A 24,678-nucleotide genomic window follows, 5' to 3' on the forward strand; every position below is an offset into this window, starting at 1 on the left:
ATTGCAGAGGAGGAAAAGTTTATTTGAGGGATCATGGTTGCAGAGGTCTTAGTCCATAGATGGCTGGCTCCATTCCTTGGGGCTCAAGGTGAGGCAGAACCTTATGGTAAGAGAGTGTGGAGAAGGGAATCAGCTCACCTGATAATCAGGAAGCAGAGAGAGAGCTCCACTCACCAGATACAAATATATACAAAGCTATACGCCCTTTGTCCCACATCCTCCTGCCATACCCCAACGGCCTTCAGTTAATCCCATCAGGGGATTAATTCACTGATTGGGTTTAGACTCTCACAACCCAATCACTTGTCCTCTGAACCTTCTTGCATTGTCTCACACAAGAGCTTTTCGGACACTTCATATCCAAACCATAATACATGTATTGTTCTATACTCCCCACTCCCAGTTTTAATGAAATCCACAAATACATTTAAATAATTCAATGGTAAATAGAAGTATATCTAAATTATTTGCTTTAAGTCCATAGTATAAATAAATTTCAATTGACAAATCCTCATCTTTCGAATGGACCACTTGGGTTGATTCCAGCTTTTTACTACTATAAGGGTTTGGACTTCCAGACACATGTCTCCTAATAAGCTTATAAGAGTTTCTCAGAGATATATACCCAGAAGCAAAATAAAAGATCATAGGTATTGCATGATCACTTTCAATCCTTATGCCCAATTTTTTTCAAATGGAAGGATCCATTTCCAAATCAGCATTTTTATATTTTCTTTTTTCTAGCATTATTCTAAACATATGCAGTGGTGTCTTAAATTTCTTGCTGATCTTATTGTGTAAATGGTATATCATTTCTCTTTTTATTTATGTTAAATAGGCTACATATATTATGGGATGTTTATTTTCCATTAACTTCTCTCCTTTTCTATGAAATCTCCATTTACAATTTTGGCCATTTTTATTTAGTTGTGTGTCTATATTTTAAATTTATTTATCAGACTTATTTACATGCTCCAAATACTATTTTTTCTTTTATATATTTATTAATAATATCTTCCATTTTGTAATTTGTCTTTTGATTTTATTAGATTGGACATGGAATTTTAACATTTTGTATTGAAATTTCACTATTTTTTCTATATGTACATTTTGAAACTTGCATAAAAATTCTGACATAATAAAAATATAATTTTTTTAATGTAAATGCTTTCAGATACACCACATTCTGTCTGATTCAGAACCCATCAGGCCTTTTTCTCTTTTACCTTGCCAATTTTACATATTTCTCCTTAGGTACGTGAGGCTTCATTCTCTGTATTAGACAAAGAATAAAGTTATATAAATTTCTCAGACCCCAGGTTACTTTGAATTAAATTATTATTATTATTATTATTATAGCTATACAAACCCAATCTATGTTTCCATGTAAATGAAGACTTGATTGAATTCAATCTGGAAGACTGACAGCTTCTATTGAGTATCATTTAAGTTTTATAGAAATACACTCCTGTACACAGAAGTGCTTATCATGTGCATGTAACATACTTCTTAGGAGATTTCTTCTCTATATTTCTATTCAAAACTAATCAATGCTAACCCTGATCTACATGACCCTTAGATGCTGGACTGGAGACTGGCAAGTGCACATTTCATCCTGGCTGTGTCTTTGATATTGTGGAGCTCAGGAAAAGTGCTCTCAGTGGATGCAGCAACAGAGGTAATGGAAACTATCTTGAAAGACTTTATCAACAGTTTTATGAACACAAGCTATTTTTACTATAGTCAGGAGGCACAGCTAAAAAATAGGGATATATTTTGATAACACAAAGTCAAGGAAATAGGTGCTTTTGCTATTGCTTTTTTTGTTTGTTTGTTTTGCCAATGTTATTCAAGGTTAAGAACTTTAAATGTAAATAGTAATGATTATTAACCTTCTAAGCAAATTCAGAGCAAGTCACATATTTTCAACATTAAAAGTAACTCGAAATAAGAAACACTTGTATTCCTTAAAGTAGAAAGCATTTATATATATATATATATATATATATATATATATATATATATATATATATATATATATAAAATTTCTACCATCTTTCTTTCTTTCTTTCTTTTTTCTTTTTCTTTTTTTCAATTGGTACTGGGAATTGAACCCAGGAACACTTAACTGCTGAGCCACATCCCCAGTCCTTTGTCCCTTTTAATTTTTCTTTTGACATAGGGTCTTGGTAAATTGCTTAAGGTCTTATCAAATTGCCAAGTCTGGTCTTGAACTTGTGATTGTGCCTCAGCCTCCTGATCTGCTGGGATTGCAGGTGTGCACCACCGCCCCCAGCTCTACCAGTTTTAATTAAATCAGTTTGAACTTGTTTGCATTCCAAATTTTGTGTATTTTTTATTACAGTATAAATGTTTTCTTTATGTCTTGACCAGTACAAAGAAAAGCAAATATGAGGACATCTCCACACAGAGAAAACTCAAGATCAAATTAAGTTTGATCTTATGAGAAACATGTATTCTCTGTACTTCTTAAGTAACCTAAAGTAAGGATTTGAAATGCACCTTACAAAAGGTTTAGTCTTACATGAATTCTATAGTCCACCCACCCACCCCCTGCAGAATTAAGGGTATCTTAAAGAAACAAAACTCTACTTGGTATATATATTAGTTGGAAGAATATTTTGTGAAGGCTGCTTTGGAGATAATGTAAGATCTTTGCCTTTGAAGGTCTGTCTCCTGCTCTTTGGGGTTTCTTTCTGACATTCCATCTCTTCTTCAGTTTCTTTGTTGTGACCAAGAGTGAGGTAAATGGAAAAATGTGATGGAAGTGAGAGAGGAAAGGAAGAAAGCCCCTGAATCTAGTTTCCTCCCTTAGAGAAATATTCTCAAGCTTTTAAAAAGAAGCAGTGTTTCCTGTACTGCAGAATGACAGGGATGGTTAATAGGAGCAGAGGATTTGTTTTGTTTTGTTTTGTTGAGTCCCAGAAAGGAAAAAAAAAAAAAGAGACTTCACAATCTGAGCATCCATACCTATATTATGACTTGGATGAAGTACAAAGTGACAATATATAGTAACATCTAAGCAAACAAGAAATTTTATCCTAGACTTTGACATTAAATTGGGTTAGTTCTCATGCATTGTAGACACTCACAGATTGTGAATAAATTGCATGGATGGAGAAGTTTAGTCCCTGGACATGCAAGTGGCTAAATTTTCTTCATTTTTGTATCCCTTCAATATAATGCAGAGCCTGGCATAGATTGGTATTTTAATAGGTTTTATAAATAAATAACGAATGAGTGACTAAAGGGAAACAGCAAGAGGTTTAGTTTTTTTTTGTTTGTTTGTTTTTTTTTTTTTTTGAGAGTTCATCCAATAAATATTCATCAGTTATTTATTGAGTACTAACTCTGAGTAAAATACTGGGCTATGTATTGAATAAAGTAAATAAAAGATTAATCAGACAGTCTTTGTCCTCAAGTTATTTATAATCTGATAAGGAATACAAATGTGTTGTAAGCAACCTAATGTAAATAAAATAAAATGTAATAGGTATGATGATGAAAAGGTATAGATAAAGCATTCTAAGAATGATAAGCAAGAATTCAATTCTTAGTGGTACAAAATCAAAAGAATAATCAGAATATGTTCAATTTTAGAGACAAGCCTGGAGTTTTTGTTTTGTCTGTTTTCTCTTGGATATATATACTCTACCTTTATATGTTTCCTTCCCCAAAGGTTTAGCTTTCTGTGTGAAACATAATTCCATGAGAAAGTATAGAACGTAACACAAAAGGGATATCATCTAAATACAGGAAGTGTCCACTAACTTTACCTAATTTGGGTTTCTTCATCTAAAGAGTAGAACCACCTTTCTCTGCTCTACAGGCCTTTGATTCTGGAGTCACAGATTTGCAGTCACCACCCACAGTCCGAGAAGAGAAGTCAGCCACTGACCTGGCTGCAAAACTCTTGCTCCTTGATGAGCTGGTATCTTTGGAGAACGACGTGACAGAGACAAAGAAGAAAAGGAGCTTTTCTGGCTTTGGGTCTCCCCTAGACAGGCTCTCAGCGGGCTCTGCAGATAAAGTTAAACAGAGGTAAGCGAGCCTTTTGGAGAAGGGAAATCTGCACTCTCTAATCCTTTCATTCTGGGCTCCAAAGTAAAGAGAATTAAATGTAAAAAAAAATACAGTGAAAAAATTCTATGCAAACAGATTTGACAGAGTATTAAAGTTGTGGGTTTAATAGTGTGAATTTGGAAGTAAGTGATTAAGGAACAAAATGACCTCTAGCTACAGTGTTCATTAGCTTTCCTGTCAGAATGTTCCCTGAGGAGGATCCTCACACACATGTATACCATGGCTGTTGTAAGACATGTTTGCATTTGCAAAGTGAAGGAGAACATGTGCATAGTGGGATAAATATTCTGTTTTTTTTTTTAATTTTTTATTGTTGGCTGTTCAAAACATTACATAGTTCTTGATTTATCATATTTCACACTTTGATTCAAGTGGGTTATGAGCTCCCATTTTTACCCCATATACAGATTGCAGAATCACATCAGTTACACATCCATTGATTTACATATTGCCATACTAGTGTCTGTTGTGTTCTGCTGCCACCTGAGTCTTCTACTTAATAGAAGCATTCAGAATATCATTGTTTTTATCCTCAACACAAAGCTTTCAAAATATGTGAATTAATGTATTTTTCTCTACCAAGAAATAATGAAGAGCTCTCAGAACTTGGAGTGAGAAAACAGGTATTTAAGTCAAATTTCTGCTCTTTTCTTGCCTGGAGACTTTAAAAGTAGCTTACCCTCTGTAATCCTCAGCTTATTTGTCTACAAACTGGTGTGATTACCTACCTCTGTAAAAAAAAAAAAAATCAAACATGATAATCAAATTAAAGTGCATTGTGATATTTCAATCAACATAAAATAATTAGAATAAATGCATCTCCCTCAATTACTGATCTCCCTTAATTAACCCATAATTAAAGAATGGTTTAATTTATTTTCTATGTTCCCAATATCTGTTCCTTGTGCAATATATTTTATATTAGCAAAGACACAAGAGACCACCCAATTACCATACCAAATTCTCTGTAAAATCTACTAGGATTCCTTTTCTTACCCTAAATATCATATTTCTCACTAAATTCTCTAAGTTTTCTTTTTTTATTGTCTATCTTTTATCTAACTGTCTTGAGAACCCTTATGGCAAGGAAGCATGCTATTATGATGGTCAGTCAAAAGGATCTAAAATATGAGAATCTGAGCTTTAAATAAGACATTAAATATAGTACACCAAATCAGCATAAATCTGTGTATTAAAATGATATTTTAAAGCCTAATGGGTCATCTTTACAGAATACTAATTTTCAGTTCATTGCTTTAAAAACTTCAAAATGGGGATAACTTTAATCTTTCTTTTGAGAACTCCACTACTGACAGTAGACATGAAATTTTCTCTTTAAATCTTTGTAGCTAAAATAATCAGGAAATGATAAGATTAGCTGATGCGGTAGAAACCTTTTATAGAATTGTTCTCTCTAATAAAAAAAGAAGGAATGACAGAATTAGGATGTCTCTATTTTGCATACCCTAATGGACTTTGGATGTAGACAATGATTTTTGAACACTGCCAGCATCCACAAGGGGAAACACCAAGTCATTACATGCCTCCTGATGAAAGAAGCCAGCCCCACATAAGAGACTGTTGCCAGAAAACAAACAAACACACATACAAACAAATAAATAAATAAAGGTAGTCTTGCCTCCAGATCCACCAAGCAATGTTCAGGAACCATGGAAGACAGGAATGGTTTCAGAAACACTACAAAGACACAAAGAGCAAAATCCAGATGGTGAGAAACTACCGGACAAATAATCCGGTTTCTTCAAGAAATAATAGGAAAAAATGAGATGGACAGCAAAGGGGATTCTAGAGATTAAAGTAGACCTAAAAGACTTATTAAGCATTAACAATTTCTTTTAATTACAGCCTGATTTGAACAATAATCTTTTTATAAGTTAACATATGTAAATGACAGTTGCAAATGTAAGCAGTATAGCTATTTGATATTAAGTAATTATTATTTACTTTCAAATAGGAAAATGATACCATCATTCAAAATGAGAGATACCTCAAAAAAATAATTAAATTGAAAGTGTAGATGCTCCTCGACTTATGATGGGGTTACGTCTTGATAAACCCAACAGAAGAGGAAAATCTCACTAGTCCAAATGCATTTAATACATCTAACCTATTGAACAGCATAATGAGCAACACAGTATATTGTAGAATATTTCTTATTTATGCTTATGATCAAGTGGCTCAATAGAAGCAGTAGCTTGCTATTGCTACAGGGTATTCTGCTGAAAATCTTCTGTCCAGAAAAAGATAAAAATTCAAAATATGTTTTCTACTGAGTAAGTATGGCTTTCTCACTACTGTGAAAAAGACAAAAAAAAAATTTAAGCTGAAACAGTGTAACTGGGATACAGTTTATTTGTTTATTTATCTGAAAGTTGCTTCCAAATAATACAGAAGCAGAAGTGGACCCAGATACAGCAACATTCACAATAAATTAGTAATTGTCTTAGATTGATGGGTTCAGAGGGGTGCATTACACTATTCTATTCTGATATGTGTTTGAAATGTTTTATAACAGATATTTTGAAAACTAAACAATGAGATAAATAGCATATTAGACCTGGAAAAAAGATAAATAAATCTATCATAAAGAAATAACTCAGAATAGAACAAAAGTATATGGAGAGTAGAATAAAAAATTGTAACATAAAATTTAATCTAATAAGTTTTGTGGGACATATATGGAATCAAAAAGAAAAAGTCAAACTACCAGGCCTGGTGGTGCACACTGTAATCCCAGTAGCTCAGAAGGCTGAGGCAGGAGGATTCCAGGTTTAAGCCAGCCTCAGCAACTCAGCGAGGCCCTAAACAACTCAGGGACACCCTGGCTCTAAATAAAATATTATGTGGCTCAGTGGTTAAGTACCCCTGGGCTCAATCTCTGGTATCAAAAAAAATTGTTTTTTAAAAACATTTGCCATCCAATATTGCCATTCAATATTGGTACAGATGTTGGTTGAAGGGTTCAAAGTTTCAGTTAAACAAGATGAATAAGTTCTGGAGATCCACTGTACAACATGATGATTACAGCTAATAATAATGTATTATATATTTTTAAATTGCTAAGAGAGTAGATTTTTAATGTTTATGTGAGGTAATGCATATATTAATTAACTTGAATTAATCATTTTATAATGCATATATGTATCAAAATTTCACATTATATACCATAAATATATACAATTTTATTTGTGGATTATGCCTTACTAAAACTGAGTACAAAGTTAAAATAATAAAAAAAAATCTGAAAGAGAAGTTTTGTGGGAACAAACTGAGGAGAAAAATTACTATTTGACAATATTGTGCATATTTGTTAATAATTTTCAATAAATGATAGAAAAAATATAAAATTTTAAATTCAGCAATAAGAACAAATTTTGACATGAATAAGTAATATTCTTGACAGATTGAGGGAATTAGGAACATTGTTCTGTGAAGAGAAAATCATGTAAGAGATAGCTTAGAGACTTGAATATTTGGGGTGTCGTATTGGGAGAACTGAATAGCATGGAGTGGGCTTGATGTTAGGAAATAAGAAAAAAAAGCTGAATAATAAATGAAATAAGGAAGGAGAGTTGGGGTAACACAGGGATGCTGTGTGTGGGGATGCCTTCTGGAATGTGCAATGCAAAACTCCTATAGCTTCATTCTATTCCTGGAGCCATATTGAAAGGTGCCATACAATATTGTATGAACAGAGTGTTTTAGCCAGCTTTTGCATCACTGTAACCAAAATATCCAACAAGAACAATTTAGAGGAGGCAAAACTCCATTACTCTGGACCCAAGGTGATACAGCACTTCATGAAGGAAGGGCCCAGCAGAGTCAAGCTGCTGGGGTCTTGGAAGGGTAAGGAAACATCGAGAAGGAGGGAGGGGAGAAGAGGCCAAAGACAAGACACACTCTTCCAGGGCACAACCTCAGTGACCCAACTCCTCTAGTCATTCCCCACCTTTCTAGAGTTACCACCCAGTCAGCCAGCAAACTAGGATGGGCCAATTAGGTTACAGCTCTCATAATTTAATCATCTTACCTCTGACAATTCCTTCATGAACAGGAGCTTTTAGAGAAACTTCATATCCAAACGAGAACAACTAAAAAGGATTTTAGTAGAATAATTGATGATCTTTATCATGTTCCCTTTTCTCTGCCTTCACCTTCACCTCCAACTATTTCCAGAAGTTTAGCAGGTTAAAGAGAGCAAAAGGGATTTGCACAGACTGACCCATGAGCTTGAAAAGTTGAACAATTTTTTTTCTAAACTAAATTCTTTATATTTTTATATATTTTTGTATGATAGCTGATACTTTGTGCATTCAAATTAAACTCCAGTTGCATTTCCTATGAGTTATTGCTGCAGCATTCATTTTTTTACAAGAATTCCTGTTCTTAGTCTTAAAGCAAAAATTAAATTTAGTTTGTATATTAGAGAGGTGGAAAACTATAGGAGATAAATAATAAATATTACATAACATATTTCTATACTCCTTGAGTTTTAGTAAAATAATTTTAGACTTTTTGTGGTATATAAATTTTTAAAATATTCAAGGTTAATATTTTACATTACAAAGATATTCAAATATCATTAAATATGTATAATAGAGGCACAGGACTAAAATAGATATCTTTACATATAACAATGATATAGTTAAAAACTACAGTAATTTTACACGGGAGATCTGTACTAAGGATTATTTACCTGCACCTTTATCTCAATAGATGAAATGATAGTATTGGTCCAATATTTTTTTTTATTTTTCACAAGGCTGGGAATTTATTACTTTAATATGTATGAATCTACATATTTTCTGATTTGCTTATAAACACCCGTGGTTTTCAGGTGCATATCATACATTTTTCTCCTTCTCAAACAAACTTTCTCAATATTCTTACTGATGGAGAGAAGGTAACTGATTTCTGTCATCCATTCTCTAGTCCTAACAATTGCATCTATAACTCAACCCAGGGATTCATAAGCTTTTTCTGCCATACGTCACTTGGGAACTTTGAAGAAGCCTATATCCCCTATCTCAGATATCACTTTTGAATGGGTAGAATTCACAAGAATTCAACCATTACAAATTAGAAATAGAATTATTAACTTGTAGTATACTAACATATATGATTATTAATACACAAAATAACAAGATTTAGAAATGGATCTAAAAACAATAATAATTTCAAGAAATGCACCATAAAAAACATTTCAAAGTATTTATAACAACAAAAATGTAGTCTGACAGTATTTTGATATCCGATTGTCACAAAGGTCCAGGTGTAACTAAATACTGTTGGAATTTGTTCCTTATTTTCATAATTGAAGTGTTGTATTTTAATTACAGGTTAATAAAAGTAAAAAAAGCAACCTTTGTCCATCCACATTTATAGACCCCTGAATTATATTAGTATATAGCTGCCCACTAAAAAACCCTGAGTCTTGAGCATATAAAATGCATTATTTTATTCTTTGTAACTTCAAAATATTTAGGCAAGAAAAAAAATTTTACATCTGCTTTTGAAAAAGTCCACCAAGATATCAGAACAGCACAATACATGAATAGTTAGGAAAAATAAAAAATGACAATAGACAAACAGGAACCACTAAACAGGGCAAAGTCTATGTCAGATCATATTAGAATGCATTGAACAGTGCTTATCGTGAACTATTTACCCAAGTTTTTCACTGACTATGACACTAGCTTTATTTTCAGATACACATGCATGTTACTTAATTCCCAGGGCAAAGTTAATTTTATGCTTTGAAGTATAAAATATTTTCCTCATTTTAGTTCACTTGTTCAAAAGTTAAAACTAATGAATGTTCACCTCATTAATGCAAAGCAAAGGAAACAGGTATGATTATATCCATGGTAAAATAGTACTTACTTTCTGAATGGCCCTTTAACATTAGGAAATATTGATGATAGGCCTGGAATTTTTCTAACAAATGATTTTTTTCTGGCTCCTTCACACATTCCTGAAAATATCTTGCAAATAATAAGAACAATAATAATACTCTATATTTTATTTTGATTACTGCTAAACATTTTCACAACTATTATTGCTTTAGTGCTGCCATTAAGATTTTGAGATTAGAGAAGCAAATAATGTTACTTGGTCAATCAGGGTACCAACAGGAAATATTTAGCACTGTTGAAAAAGGAAAATTTGGGGAAAGTTTATTCACAAGAAGATTACAAAAGTCTGAATATAGGTAAATCATAGTAGTTGGCACAACAGCCAAGGGCCCTGGCCTGAAGAAACAAGAGGCTTCTGGAATATCATATATAGTCATAGAGAATCAGATGCCTGGGAGAAACAGTAAGCCTCATTGAGAAGCATAGCTCACTGGAGAAGGTTTTACAAGGGGGAATGGGAGCATAAAAAATTATCCTGTCATCTTTCCCACTCTCCTGGTCTCTCTTGCCAAGGTCACCTATAGCCTAAGGTTGCAGGAACTTTTATGCTATCCAAAAATGTCAGCCACCTCTGACTAAAAGTGAGTGAGAAAAGATGAAGAAATAAATGTGAAGCAGCTGATGGAAGAGACCCAGCACAGTTATGCACATTCAATAGAACTGGGTCAATTAACATTTTGCTTCAGACTATTGTTATTATAATCATTTAATTGAAAGGGAATAACTGTAGAACACAATTTTACACCCTACTCCATGCATTCAAGCCCACTCAATGGGAGTACATGTTTCCTTTCTCTTGGGAAAGCCAAAAGTAGGCACCTTGGCTCTGATAGTCATATCAGAATAATAGGAATCCTTGTGTTCACTTTCAGTATTTTCTGTTAAATATCAAATCTTATGTCTTAGCCCAAACCATGAATATTATTAAAGCTTTCTTTTCCCCAGCCTTGGCCCATTCATGCTGGGAAGCTGCAGTGGAAAGAGGGCTATTGTCAGTTTCATCCTCACCCTCCCAATACTGCAGTAGCCCCTGTGATTTTGTCTCCTCCAGAATCAAGACTGGAGATGCAGAGAGAAATCTGACTTGACTGATCAGACATGATCTGGCTCTAGTGCTCCCTGACCTTTATAACCCAAAGCTGACTCCTTATTAGGACTTATTTTTACAGACCATCACATAACCCTCACTGGGAACTTTGTTATAAACATCCTGGCCTCCAGCCATGCTTCTCTTTTGGCAGGATGCTCTTCACCCTCTATACTTTCGGCTTCTCCATTTCACACCACCACCAGCATCCTGCTGAGTTTGCTTCACCCATCACCCCTGGCAGAGAGACCTTGAGGCAACTTATCCTTTATAATTAACCTAGGCCAGCTCCATCCACATGCTCCACGTCCTTAACTTTGGTTACTAAAAGGGAAGCTGTTCCTTATGTAGTCATCCCTCTTTGCTCTGATATCAAGCTCACTCTCAAAGTTTCTTGCCCTTTAGATTTTATAGGTATGGTTGCATCAGGTCTATCATGCTTCCTGGGTATATCTCACTCTGAGTGGTTTTCCTGAAGACCCCTATTTGAAGGTAGAGGATAAATGTCCCTGTTCTCCAATAACTCCTTCCTGAGAAATTCTTTCCTCCTGACCCATTCAACATCAATTCTTTTATTGGACTAAGGTTGGAAAAAATCAGTTTGCAGCAACATTCTTTGCAAATACTACATGAGTCTAGCACCTAACTTTAGAATACAAGAGGAAATACTTGCCTGCCTACTTTGGGACCACAGCCCAAAACTGAAATAGAATCTTATTTGAAAACTCTTGATATATTACTTGCTTTTTAACATTTCATAACACTCTAAGAAGGAGGTTGCTATGAATCCCATTTTATTGGTGTATTTTCAGAGAGATGAGTTTTCTGAGATTACCTAACTATAAATTATGCATCAAGTTGTTTAATCCAAGTCCAATGATTTTCCACTTAAAGCTAGTTTTGATAAAGAAATTAAAGCTGAGTGAATAAGGTGTTTATCCATGACCAAGAACAGTGAAATTCATTTAGAACGTATACACTGAATAAATACTAATGGGGTAGGGAGGAAGAGCATGAGAAGAAGATTACCACTAAATAGGGAAGAGAGGTGGGAGGGAATGGGAGGGAGAAGGGGAATTGCACGGAAGATGGAAGGAGACCCTCATCGTTATACAAAATACATGTATGATGATGTGAGGGGGAAAAAAAAGAAATGTGTCACATTAGATTGGGTAGAGAGAAGTCATGGGAGGGGAAGGGAGAGGATGGGGAGATAGGAAGGGCAGCAGAATAAAATAGACACTAGTATTGCTGTGTGTATATACGTGTCTGTATAACCAATGTGATTCTGCAACCTGTACACTCAGAAAATGAGAAATTATACCACATTTGATTCAAATGTATGATATGTCAAGATCATTGTATTGTCATGTGCAACTAATAAAAAAATTACCATACTGAAGACATATGGCCTTCTATCCTAAGGTTCAGGATAAAGTTGAGAAGAGTAGTACCAGGTTTGAGTTGTCAGATATGACTGCCCTTCTTGATGACTGTCCTAGAGACTAAGATAAAAATCCTAACATTTTATTTCCTTTCTAACTCATTGTAAATCCTGTGACAGACCTAGGCCAACCTCCACATCTTATGATTTTTGCTGATTCTTTTTAGCTCTTATTTGGTGATGCCCAAAGGATATAGTTCAAAATGGGCTACATTTCAGATGTTAGAAACACAGAAAAAGGATTCAGAGGGAGGTGCCCCAGCTTTCTTTTTTCCCCCAAGTTAAAAAGCCTGACCATGCAATGGGAAATGCCCTTGAGCATAATGATCTTGGGCCATTCTTGCCAATAACTGTTCTTTATTGCCTGTCTCTTCTCACCTCAGCTCAACACCACAAAATGATGCAGTTCTTTACCTTTTCTCCCCACCTAACTCTTGTCATGAAGATTTAAACTTTCTTCTAAAAGAGAGAATATTTGACTCCATACATGGGCTTTGCAATGTGTATTACCCATCCCTCCAAAAAGAAATTTTTGTAATATATTTTTTGTGTGATTCTATTTGTTGGATAGAAGTTTTAAAATTTTCATTAGTTCCTCAGAGAGATTCATGAACCAAGTAAATGTAGATCCCTTTGCCCTATCCTACTACTCTGCAATGCTTTCCAAATTAAGCATCCCTGGTTCTTTCTACAGCTACCTAAATCTCATTATTTGATCCCAGTGCTGGTGGTTTTGTTCCGAATGCCTGTTTAGTTATCTCATTCCTGGGACAATACTTCAGAAGCCAATATTATTTCTCTTCTGCATCATCATCATCAGCAGCAGCAGCAGCATTAATTTAATAGCAGTCTGTTTTAAATTTAATTACCAGTTTTGAGATAGAATTCTGAAAGTCAAAAGTAAACTTCTGCTGAGTGAAGTAGCATTTCCTTTCATCATTCTAAAAATCACACTGTTGATTATGAAGGAACCAACTGGTTCCCTCCTCCATGTGCAGGAGCTCTAATTAGGCTTCTTCTACCTGTATTCACTTCCTCCCAGGGGAATAGCCTCTTCTTTGATTGGTCAGGTTGGGAGGAGTAGTTGAGTATGTTCAGCTCATACGCTTCCTTCCTGTTTTTATTAGATAGCAATGACTAGTTATGTCAATCTGTCTAATCCAGGCAGAATATATAAGGAAGGCCTTTGAAATGTAGATGTGAATTCATTTTCTACATTCAGTTTTGTCAGTAATAAAAATGGTATGTTGGTTTCTAGATAGATAGATAGATAGATAGATAGATAGATCTTATTTCCCTATTACTTCTAGATGTAGACTTGGTAGGAGGGAGAAGGCATTATGTAATAGCTAGTTAAAACCACCTTATCACTCAGATTTAATATGATCCTTCATTCTAACATTCTGGAATTTGAATTTGAAAACCTATCTTTCTGTGTACTTTTGATTATTTCCTTCTCATCCCTCACAGGGCCTTGCTGAGTACTTCATTTTAGGTTTTTCACATGGCAGTCCTTCCAAGCTCCTATAGTTAATTATCATTCCTACTCTTTCTTTTTCTTTTATTTTATACTCGAATTTTAAATTACAGTAACCACAATTGCAAGATTCAGGGGTGACTATCTGGCTTATTGTTTCCACATGCTTCCTAAGTTTTTCCTGGAAGCCCTAAATTGGTGTGTGATTGCTTGAGAATCTCATGGTAATAAATATCAATTGTAGTGAAACAAATTATCCAAAATTGAGCAGCTTAAGAAAACAACAAGCATTATAATTTTCAAACCATTTTGGTGCATTAACAATTCAAAAAAAAAAAAAAAAAAAAAAACTTGATGGGTGCTTCTGATTCAGGCTCTCCAAGGTTACAGTGAAGATGTTAACCAGGGCCTCAGCACCTGAGGCTCTGCTGGAGCTGAAGTATCCATTTCCAAAATGGGTTGACAGCTGGGAGTCCCACTTCCTCACTGGCTATTTTCAAGGCCTTAGTTCTTTGCTATGAAAACCTCTTTATAGGGCTGTTGGAGTGTACTTAGGAAATGGCTGCTGGTTTCCCCCCACACCCTCCAGGCATTCATTCAACACAACAAAGCAAGAGGTGCAGCAGCTTCCTCGATTTCACATGGTCTTTCCACAAGATCCTTGGTGACAAGTCAGCTCTGCCCCATGTGGAAGGAGAATATATAATGGCAGAATTATTGGGGGCCACAGCCTGGCTGCTGTACTCATAGACACTTAATAATTCATCTCCCTGTTTTACTAATCCAAATTACATCCTCAGTTAACTGTTACTATTTCCTCCCCTTTTGCATAATACTGAATATGGGTGGAGCTGTATGACTTTCTTCATAGAGGCCTAGCATTTTATTGCCTCTTTAAAATAGAGCAGCAAATCTGACTATTGTTTTGAAGGAACATTCTCCATGCTCTGGTTCCAAGTTTCTTTCCCCAGGAACTTAAAACCACAAACAGAATAAGTAAAACTTGTTGTTGTGTCCAACAGTTGGAGGAAAAAGGTTTTAAGTACACATGAATCAACCTTTACACATGAAATTAATGAACTGCTAGTCTGGAAAATAAACCTTTACAAATTGTGGAGGCATGGTTTTCACAAAGAACATGTTCTCAAACCATGATGCAATTAAATAAATAACAAAAGGAAGACCAAAGAGGAAGGTATAATCCTTTGCCATTTAATGAGAATAGAGCTGTCTGAAGACCAAAACCACATATGTAGAAAACAGGAAAGAAAATTATCAGATATCTTCATTAATGACCACAGGTACCAAATCCCATCTCCTCCCCAGACACACACATACACACATACACACACACACACACACACACACAAAAAAAAAAAAAAATATATAGGAATGTATTTTTAAAAAACAATGCAATATTATTGTTGTAGGGACAAACGAGGCAAGGCACCCAAGACAGCAGGAAACAGTTTTATTTGGCTGCAGCCAGGTTCAGAGGGCACAGCTTTTGCTGTAATCAATCAATCCCCTGAACCCCAAGTTCAGGGAGTTTCAGAGTTTTATACCCAACATGTAAGGGGAGGGGCTCAGAAGTTCACAGTATGCAGCAGTTCACATAAAAGCAGCTTTTTCTTTCACTGTTCTGGGCAAGTTAACCCTTCAAGGACAACACCTGAGAAGGGGAGAGCTTCTTCTCTTCTTTCTATCCTCCCCATGCCAGATGTTACCATGGAGCCCATTTGTCACTTATCTTAAAAATGTAGACATCTCTGTGAAGCCCAGCTCAAGGCCAGAGGCCTTGTTTGCACATTTCTTCAAAGTACTGTACTGGATACGTTTGTGAAAAACTAGTAAGGGGTGCCCAGCACCTGGAGTGCTGGTATCTTCTTGGCCAGTGGCCAAGTAAACAGGGCGACATGAAAACAGGAAGTTTATCTACAATGGACTCTTTTTCTGACAGTCCTAAAATCAGCCATGGTGAAGAGGGCTTTTCTGTGGAAAAAGGGGGTGCCACTTCATTATCATGTAGGAGTTACCACAAAAAATACTGTATAAGGCTGGTTTGTAATAGAAAATCAATAATGGAATTGACAAATCAAAGAAATAAAGGACATCATCCCAATAGAAGAAAAAAAAGCATTTGAAAAAATTCAATATCCATTCCTGAGAGAAATAACCAGTAAATTAATAATAAAAAGAAACTTCATAACAAGGGAAGGAACATCTATTTAAAAAAAAAAACACCTACTATACATATTCTAAGCTGACACCAATAAAAACAAATCCAACAAACTATAGAAGATTTTTATGGAGAAAATTATTAACAGTTTATTTGAAGGCATTAAAAATAACCTAAATGATAAATGATCTTGAATAATCAGCCTCACTATCATGAAGATTTTGATTCTCTTCAAATTGACTTATATGTTCAATTTCAGTCTATACTGCAATAAAATTTCCAGTAAACATGGCAAGCTGAATCCATTATTAGGATAGAGATGATTATTAGATGAGGTATAAAAATAAAACTAAATATTATTTTCATTAAAAAAAAACAAGAAAAATCACAGATGGGACAAGATATTTGAATATATATAACTTATAAAGTTTAATATTCAGAGTATTCTAAGCCCTCCTACAAATAAAGACTTAAAATAAAAGCACAATTAAAAAAAAAAAACAGATAACAGACTTAAACAGGCACTTCCAAAATAAACAAATGAAAATGTGAATAACCTCATTAGTAGTCAGGAAAAGTCAACTAACACCCAAACCATATATGACTACTGATGAATTAGATTGGCAAAATTGAAATTCTCACAATACAATGGTTGTCGTAGTTTTGAAATAATAGGATCTGCCATATATTGCTCTCAGGTGTGTAAATTGGTGCACCTTTGGAAACTGGTCTATAAAATGAAATTAAGTATAAGCATAGCTGGCAATTCTACTTCTGAAAATATACTTTAATCATTAAAATGAACACCAAAGGCATGCATAAGAAAAAATTCAGCAGAACAGTCTGAAGACCAAAAAGAAAATGCCTGAATTTTTTATTCACAGTAGAATGGACAAACCATTGTATATCCGTGTGATGAAATCATATGCAGCAACTATAAATAAAGCAGCTATAGCAACACATGTTAGCACTGACAAGAACATAATGTCTAATCTCAAAATACATAATACTTGTTGAAAGAGAGAAGAGTCATACATGATTCCTTTTTATGATGGACAAAACTTGATTATATTCAGGGCATAAAATGGTATTTAATACAATCTATATTGTGAAATGATTGTCAAAATCAAGCTAGCATATCCATTCTTTCACATAGTTACCTTCATATTTGGTAATGAAATACTTAGATCTACTCAATTAGCAAATTTTATGTATATAATACATTATAGTCAAACAATAAACTACCATTTTTAATATTAACATTAGTATTATCAGTACTAGTAATAGTATTAACATATTGTTAATGACTATGTCACCATGCTGTACATTAAGTCTGCAGTACATGACTCATTTTAAGTACAATTCTAGAACTGTCTAAGGTAAATACCAGATTTTTGAAGAATACATACACAGATAATAAGATAAGGAAAAGCAGAGAATGATTAGGCTAAGCTTCAGTTGTCTATATATTACCTCTGGGAAAATGAGCCATGAGAGGGGAGAGGGATGCTGTGGTAATGTCAGAAGTGCTGATAATATTCTATTTCTTATGCTGGTGCTGCAAATAGAAAACTCCTTTTCATTTTCTTTAAACAGATTATAACTAAATTTATAGTATTTTACATGAAGTGATTCTTGATAAAATGTTTAACTGTGCCTTTTTAGAATGTTCAAGTACCTTTAGAAATGGAATTATCCAAGAATATAAATTTTAAAGAAAATCCTATTTAATATTGGAAGTCTATACTTTAGTGTACACTAAACTACATAGTTTAGTCATGTTTAAAAGGACAGTCTGTAATTACAGTCTGTAATCCCAGCAACCAAGAAGATTGAGGCATGCAAGTTTAAGACGCTCAGCACCCTGTTTCAAAATAAAAAATAAAAAGGACTGGGGATCTAGCTCAGTGGTAAAGTACCCCTGGTTTCAATTTCCAGCACCAAAAGGAAAAATTAAAAAATAATAATTCCCTTTATATTAATTTGATATTCTAAATCTTTAAATTACTTAAAGAATATTTTAGAATGAAAAACGTGGATTGTTTTAAATGCCTATAGTGTAAGCCATGTCATACCACCATTTTGTCACAAGAGGGACTAAATACTCAGAAAGTACAGCTTTCCTTTTTGGTCTTAAGAATATTTCTCTATGGACTGGGGCTGTGGCTCAATGGTGGAGTGCTTGCCTAGCATGTGTGAGGCACTGGGTTTGATTCTCAACACCTCATACAAATAAATAAATTTTAAAAATAAAGATCCATTGACAACTAAAAAAATTATTCAAAATATTTTTTAAAGTGCTCTAATATTAATTTTTTACACACTCTATTTTTGTCAGCACATGTGTTTTAGTGTAAAGTACTATTATACTTTTATAATAATAGCAAAATAACTAAATTACCAGTTTACTTCTGAAATGATATAGATTATACAGAAATTCTTTAACTTATTGAACAATTATAATTTCTATTTACTTTTTGAAAAAAAGTTTTTGTTTTTATATACGCACTAATGCTGAGTAGATGTGTGTGTATACATATATAATATGACATATAATATATATTATGTATATATTTTATACATATTTATATTTTATATATTACATAATATATAATATATATTATATTTATATAAACAATTATATGTTATATATATGCTTAATTTTAAAATTTATTTTCTATATACCTTTGAGCATTTGCAACCAATCCTAAATTTGATAAAATAAATCAAGTACTTATGTATCCATTGTTAGTCTCTACTTTACCCACTTGGCTACTTCCTCTGCTCTAAGGAGGCTTAAGCGTTTCTGGAAGCTCTTTCAGTGGTCACTATATATGGACAAGGAGAGGTAACTTACTGACACAATTCACCTAACACTTTAGATATTGCTCTTTTTTAAAAAGTGTTTGTGTTTATAAAGGTAGGCTATAAATAGTTTGAAAATCACTGGATTAGACTGGTAGAAAAGAATAATATCAGTTGGAAAGTACAAAATGTTTTCACGTGCGTTAACTCATTAGGTCTTTTCAAGGTGAATTGTGAACTCTTGAGAGGTAGCATGTCTTATTCACCACTGTATCCCCAGTGCATAGAATAAATCCAAATGCAACTGACTATTACTTAAAAAGTAAATATATTAAATGAATAAACAGCTCCAGAAGATAGAAACAACAAGTATTATCTAAATTTTATCAAAAAAAGGAAGCTGATAATAACAGACGTGCAAAGGATCACATTAGCACTAAGTAAAACAATCAAATTAGAGCCCAAGCCGTCCATTTCCCGGTTCCTAATACTGCTTTGATCAAATCTGGGAAAAGGGAGGGAAGAAAAATTAGGGGGGAAAGGGAATCCAGGAAGGAAGAAAAGAAGAAAGAAAGGGAGGGAAGTTGGGAAAGAGGGAAAAAGCAGGTTTATTTTGCTTTCAGCACTATAAAATCTTCTTTCACAGTCCGATCTCTCAAGGAAAGATCAACTGTAGTAAAGCCTAAAAGAAAAAAATATTATTTCTATTCCTTTTACTTTCATTTTTGAAAAAATATATTGGCAGTAGGGAACACTACTGCTCTAATTTATATGATTTATGAGAATATCACACTTCTCTTAAAAAGTAAAAATATTTGTTTTTTTATGACCACTATTCTTAAAGAAGATTTGGGAAATCAGTGTACATGTCATATGAATCTTTGTCCCAGCTGCTATTTCCTTCCCCTTTTGACAGTCCTTTTAACACCTGGGAGGGTTTGCTTTTTCACTTCCTGTTCCTATTTATCAGAGACTACTGGGGACATTCCCTCCCTTCCTGAAGTGGCTTTTGCCCTATTGGTGGTCTCCTGGAGTTACAATGGTGGAATAGTCAGTAAAGGGATTTAGGGTGAAAATTACATCGGCTTAGTATTTTCTATATATTAACCCCATTACACTCAGACATAAGCCCTACATCACATAGAGAGATGTATTTGGTTTTTGATTGCTATGATAAAAAAATTACAACAAAATTATTGATCATCTTAAAATTCTGTAGATCAGACTCCATTATATTCTCACCACCCAACATGTATATAATGCTGGATGACTTTTTCCAGGCTTCTTTCAGCTAGGTCATATGGTCATGTGATCATATGAGTCATAGAATCCATTGCTAGCCAAGAGGTGTCCTATAAAGTTTCTACTGCAGAGTGCTCTATGCTGTCCTTCTTGCATTGTCTTCTATCTGGACAAAGAGGAGATCTAGATATTCATCGTCTGTTCCTCTTTCCCAGAGTTTCTAAGGGAAAATCTATTTTCTGTTCTTTCAAATTGTTGGCAGAATTCAGTTCCTCATGGTTGCTCAAGTCCCTGTTTCCTTTCCAAAACTTCTAGGGGATGCATCATTCCTTAATGCATGAGCTTTTCCTTCCTCTTCAAAGCCAGCAAATGTGGGCAGTCCTTCTCAGTTTGCTGTTCCTGTCTGACCTAGTCTCCTTCAGTCATCATCTCCTTTTAAGGACTTCAGTGACTAGACTGGAAATACTCAGCTACAGTAGCATCATCTTCCCATTTCAAGGTCCTTAAACTTAATCCTGTGTGCAAGTGACATATTTGCAGATTCTGGGGATTACCATGTAGACATCTGTGGAAAGCTGATTTTCTGACTACCACAAAGAAAACAACTGCTTAAAGATAGTTTAAAATGCAAAAGAGACATTATTTTCTTTTCACAGCAATTATTTATAATTGTATCAAATGGCTGAAAGCATGACCAACATGCCTAGTTTCTTATAAGTCTTAAACATGCATTTTAAGCTAATTTTACAAATAACTAATTTCCCATTTGGTTAACAAATTGACAAATATATAGTCAATTTGTAATTAAGAAATCCAGAAGTGCAAACAACAGACATCACCTTAAGAAGTAATGTTTTGCAGAAATAATGAAGGAAGGTAGGGATGCAGAAATGGTAAAAATGAGCAATAAGTATTTTCCCATACCCAGTTAACTGACCAAATTTTTTCCTAGAAGACAAATCTTATAAGACAATACATATAGTCAATGCAGCTAACAAAACCAAGAGCCAACCCAGAATGGAAGATGGATGTGAATCAGCAGAAAACAAAGTTAGATTAGATGAAAATATAATATTCCTAAATATTATTTGATGGTAATCACATATCAGCTCCCCTGTGTGTTGTTATCATCCTTGTATAGATAGCACAATACACAGCATCAGGCATGTAGAAGGCACTAAATATTAATAACTTACAAATTAATTCTTTTAAATAAATTAAATGATATTTATAGATTTTTATGTGCAAGGTACAACTTTAAAAGTCCCTCATGTTTCGTTTGTTCTCCATGCTTTTCAGAGCTTTTTAATAAATTATTTGCTTCACAGTACCATCAGGACCATCATTAAGAAAAAGTTTGGTCTCAGTAAGACTAAGAGATTTTCCTCTATAATTTGCATTAAATTATCATCACTTCTGAGAATACTTGTCTAAAGGTTTTTGAAAGCAAAGACTATTTCTGTTAAGGTCTATAAACAAGTCAAGATGGCGCCTGGCATTTTGCCAGAGGGAGTGGTTTGTGAAGTAACGCCAGCAAGCCATTAAGTGTGGAGATTCCTTATTGGTTGACTGATGTATCTAGTTTATGTTAATTAAGATAAGCTGTGTGGAATGTATATATACCCCTCCTGTCCTACAATAAACGGCTCCCACTCCTGCTGTATCAATCTACACAAGTTGCTCGTCACCCCCCCGGTTACTTTGCTGCAGCCGGACTGTGGCAATTTCTTATCCATCTAAGTCAGGACAGCCACAGAAACAACCTTATACATAGTAAGGACATAGTAAAGTATAAATCAATTGAATGACTATAGGATAAAACCTCAAAAATCATTGAGGTTTTCATTAATTTTTGGCACTTATGTAGTAGAGATTAACTATATAATGCAAGCAGCAATGAACTAAAGAAGTTATTGAAAATATTCCCCCCAAAAGTCTTTTTTTTTCCCACTCTTTAAGATGTTGAAAATTGGGCTGGGGTTGTGGCTCAGCGGTGGAGTGCTTGCCTAGCATGAGCAAGGCCCTGGGTTAGATCCTCAGCAACACATAAAAATAAATAAAATGAAGGTTTTGTGTCCAACTACAACTAAAAAATAAATATTTTAAATAAGATGTTGAAAATTAACTTGAACTATAATGCAATATGTGCCACATCACTGAGATTTTCAAGCAATAAACTGTATTATTATAGTCATTTGCAAAAATATAAAGCAGAAAACCTTGCATTTGGTTGGGGAATAACTTTTCAGATTCTCAGTCCTAAAGTATTCACTAATAATATTTTGATTTTTTTGATCTAGGTGTTTATTGTACGTATCTGTACATGTCTAATATAATTCATTTATAATATTCCTACTTTGAAGTCAACCAAAAGCCATATGTGTATTAGTAACTATTGCAGGGGGTATAACTAGGTATTGAACTCAGGGGCACTTGACCACTGAGCCACATCCTCAGCCCTATTTTGCATTTTATTTAGACACAGGGTCTCACTGAGTTGCTTAGTGCCTTACTGTTGCTGAGGCTGATTTTTAACTCATGACCCTCCTATCTCAGCCTCCCGTGCTACTGGGATTACAGGCGTACACCACGGAGCCTGGCTTTTATTAGTAACCTTTTGCTGAGAGGCAAGTCACTTATAGAGACTTCTTAGTTTATCCCACCTATCTCTGTCTTCATTAAGTAAATTCTAGTTTCTCCTCTAATTCCAAGGCTAGAAAGTGAAAGTTACATATTCTAATTTTTGAACATCTCATGTTAGGATTTTGTTTTGACAGCAATAGATGATGATACTAAAAAAATAAAATAAAAATGCTTAAATATAGTTTTCCTTTTAAAGAGCAAATATTTTAAAATAAAACAAAAGAGCTAACAAAAGGGGAGTTACTGGGAAATGAATTGACCAAATCATATTGTAATATTGTCTGCATGAACAAATATGTAACAATGAATCCCACTACTATAAATGTACCAAATGAAAAGCCAATGTATAGAACATATAAACTGAAAGATGTAATGGGCCTCTTATAATCCTGTGTGGATATTTTCAAACTTCATTTTAATAGGGAGCTTGTTTAAATTTTTCAAACAATATTTAATATCAAGATTATACACACAACCCAGACCACTGCATATAAGGTTTTTCTGGGTGAAGTCTACATGAAGGCATGAGAGGCAAACTTCCTTCCACTCAGCCTTCTTCTCTGCATCCTTTCCTCTCCCACCACCATACTTCCCCAAAGATCTATTCTGAGGCAGAGTTTGGAGAGAACAGTTCAGTTTTCCTCAATAAACAGAAGAATAAAATCTGAAGAGGTCAAGAGATTTACCCACTTAGCAGATCAGTATGCCAATACAACCTGGTTTTTCACTTTGTCTATTTGACTTTGCATATATTAGCTTCTCTAAGCCTCAGGTTTCTGGTGTGTAAAATGGATGTGGTTATACTCACTTCCACAGACATTCAGAGTGTGAGAATGGTAACTGGTGAATGTAACTATTTTCTTTATTCCAACTCCCAAAGAAAACCCCCAGATCTGCATGAAATGGAAGCATAAAAGTAATGGTTAATAATGGCAACTTTAGCTTAAAAATATTCTCTTTGTTTCAGGAAAGTAGTAGCTCATCCAAAAAGACGATTTGGCATCCCCGTGGATCGGATTGGTAGAAACCGGCTTTCAAATTCTAGAGGCTAATTGATTTCAAGTGTGAGTACAATTTGAATAAGTAGCAATGCATGCAAGTATTTGATTTAACGTTTCATGATAGACTAATCCATTCTTGCTTATAAATCACCTTTTTGATTTCTTAGCTCATATATTCACTTTTTCAAGCATTTCTGTATACAATTAGTACATTGATGCTAAGCAATTTAATAGACATTTGGAAAACAGAGGAATGTCTTATATCTTCTTCATCCTAAAATATTATTTTCACAAATTTCTATGTAGTTATTAAATATTAACATGAAAAAGGTTTAAACTTATAATGAACACAATAAATCACCTTCATAAATATGCATAAGTGTATAGTCATCCCTTTGTTATAAACACCACACATTTTATTGATTATTATCAATGAAGATATTACTAGGATTATGATAATATGGAACATAGGAGAGAGAATGATATAGTAGAAAGAATATAAGTCATGGAATCAAAATACCCTATTCAAATCCTGGTTGTCATTCATTATCTTGTTTCTGTCAGTATACCTTATTTTTATATGTCTTTTATGTTAAACTAGTATAGTGTCGTTGTGAAGATTAAATCAGATCTTTGTAGTAAATCTAGAATATGTTGCACACACAATACTTGCGATTAACAACAATTTACATTACCATTCTGAAAATATACTCTGTGTTGGGCCCTACACTTAGTGCTTCACATGCATTTCTTCATTGAA

At 34.1% G+C, this 24,678-nt stretch overlaps 1 protein-coding gene across 1 annotated transcript; it reads left to right on the top strand.

Annotated features, from left to right (window-relative positions):
- The first annotated feature begins 1,579 nt into the window (after positions 1-1,579).
- Ostn (osteocrin) lies at positions 1,580-23,969 on the top strand. Its single transcript, XM_027935901.1, has 3 exons — positions 1,580-1,678; positions 3,851-4,062; positions 23,885-23,969. The coding sequence occupies exons 1-3, from the start codon at positions 1,580-1,582 to the stop codon at positions 23,967-23,969; spliced, it is 396 nt and encodes a 131-aa protein (XP_027791702.1).
- Positions 23,970-24,678: the final 709 nt, after the last annotated feature.

This window comes from Marmota flaviventris, chromosome 8 (genome assembly GCF_047511675.1).
Source record: "Marmota flaviventris isolate mMarFla1 chromosome 8, mMarFla1.hap1, whole genome shotgun sequence".
NCBI classification, from domain to species: Eukaryota; Metazoa; Chordata; class Mammalia; order Rodentia; family Sciuridae; genus Marmota; species Marmota flaviventris.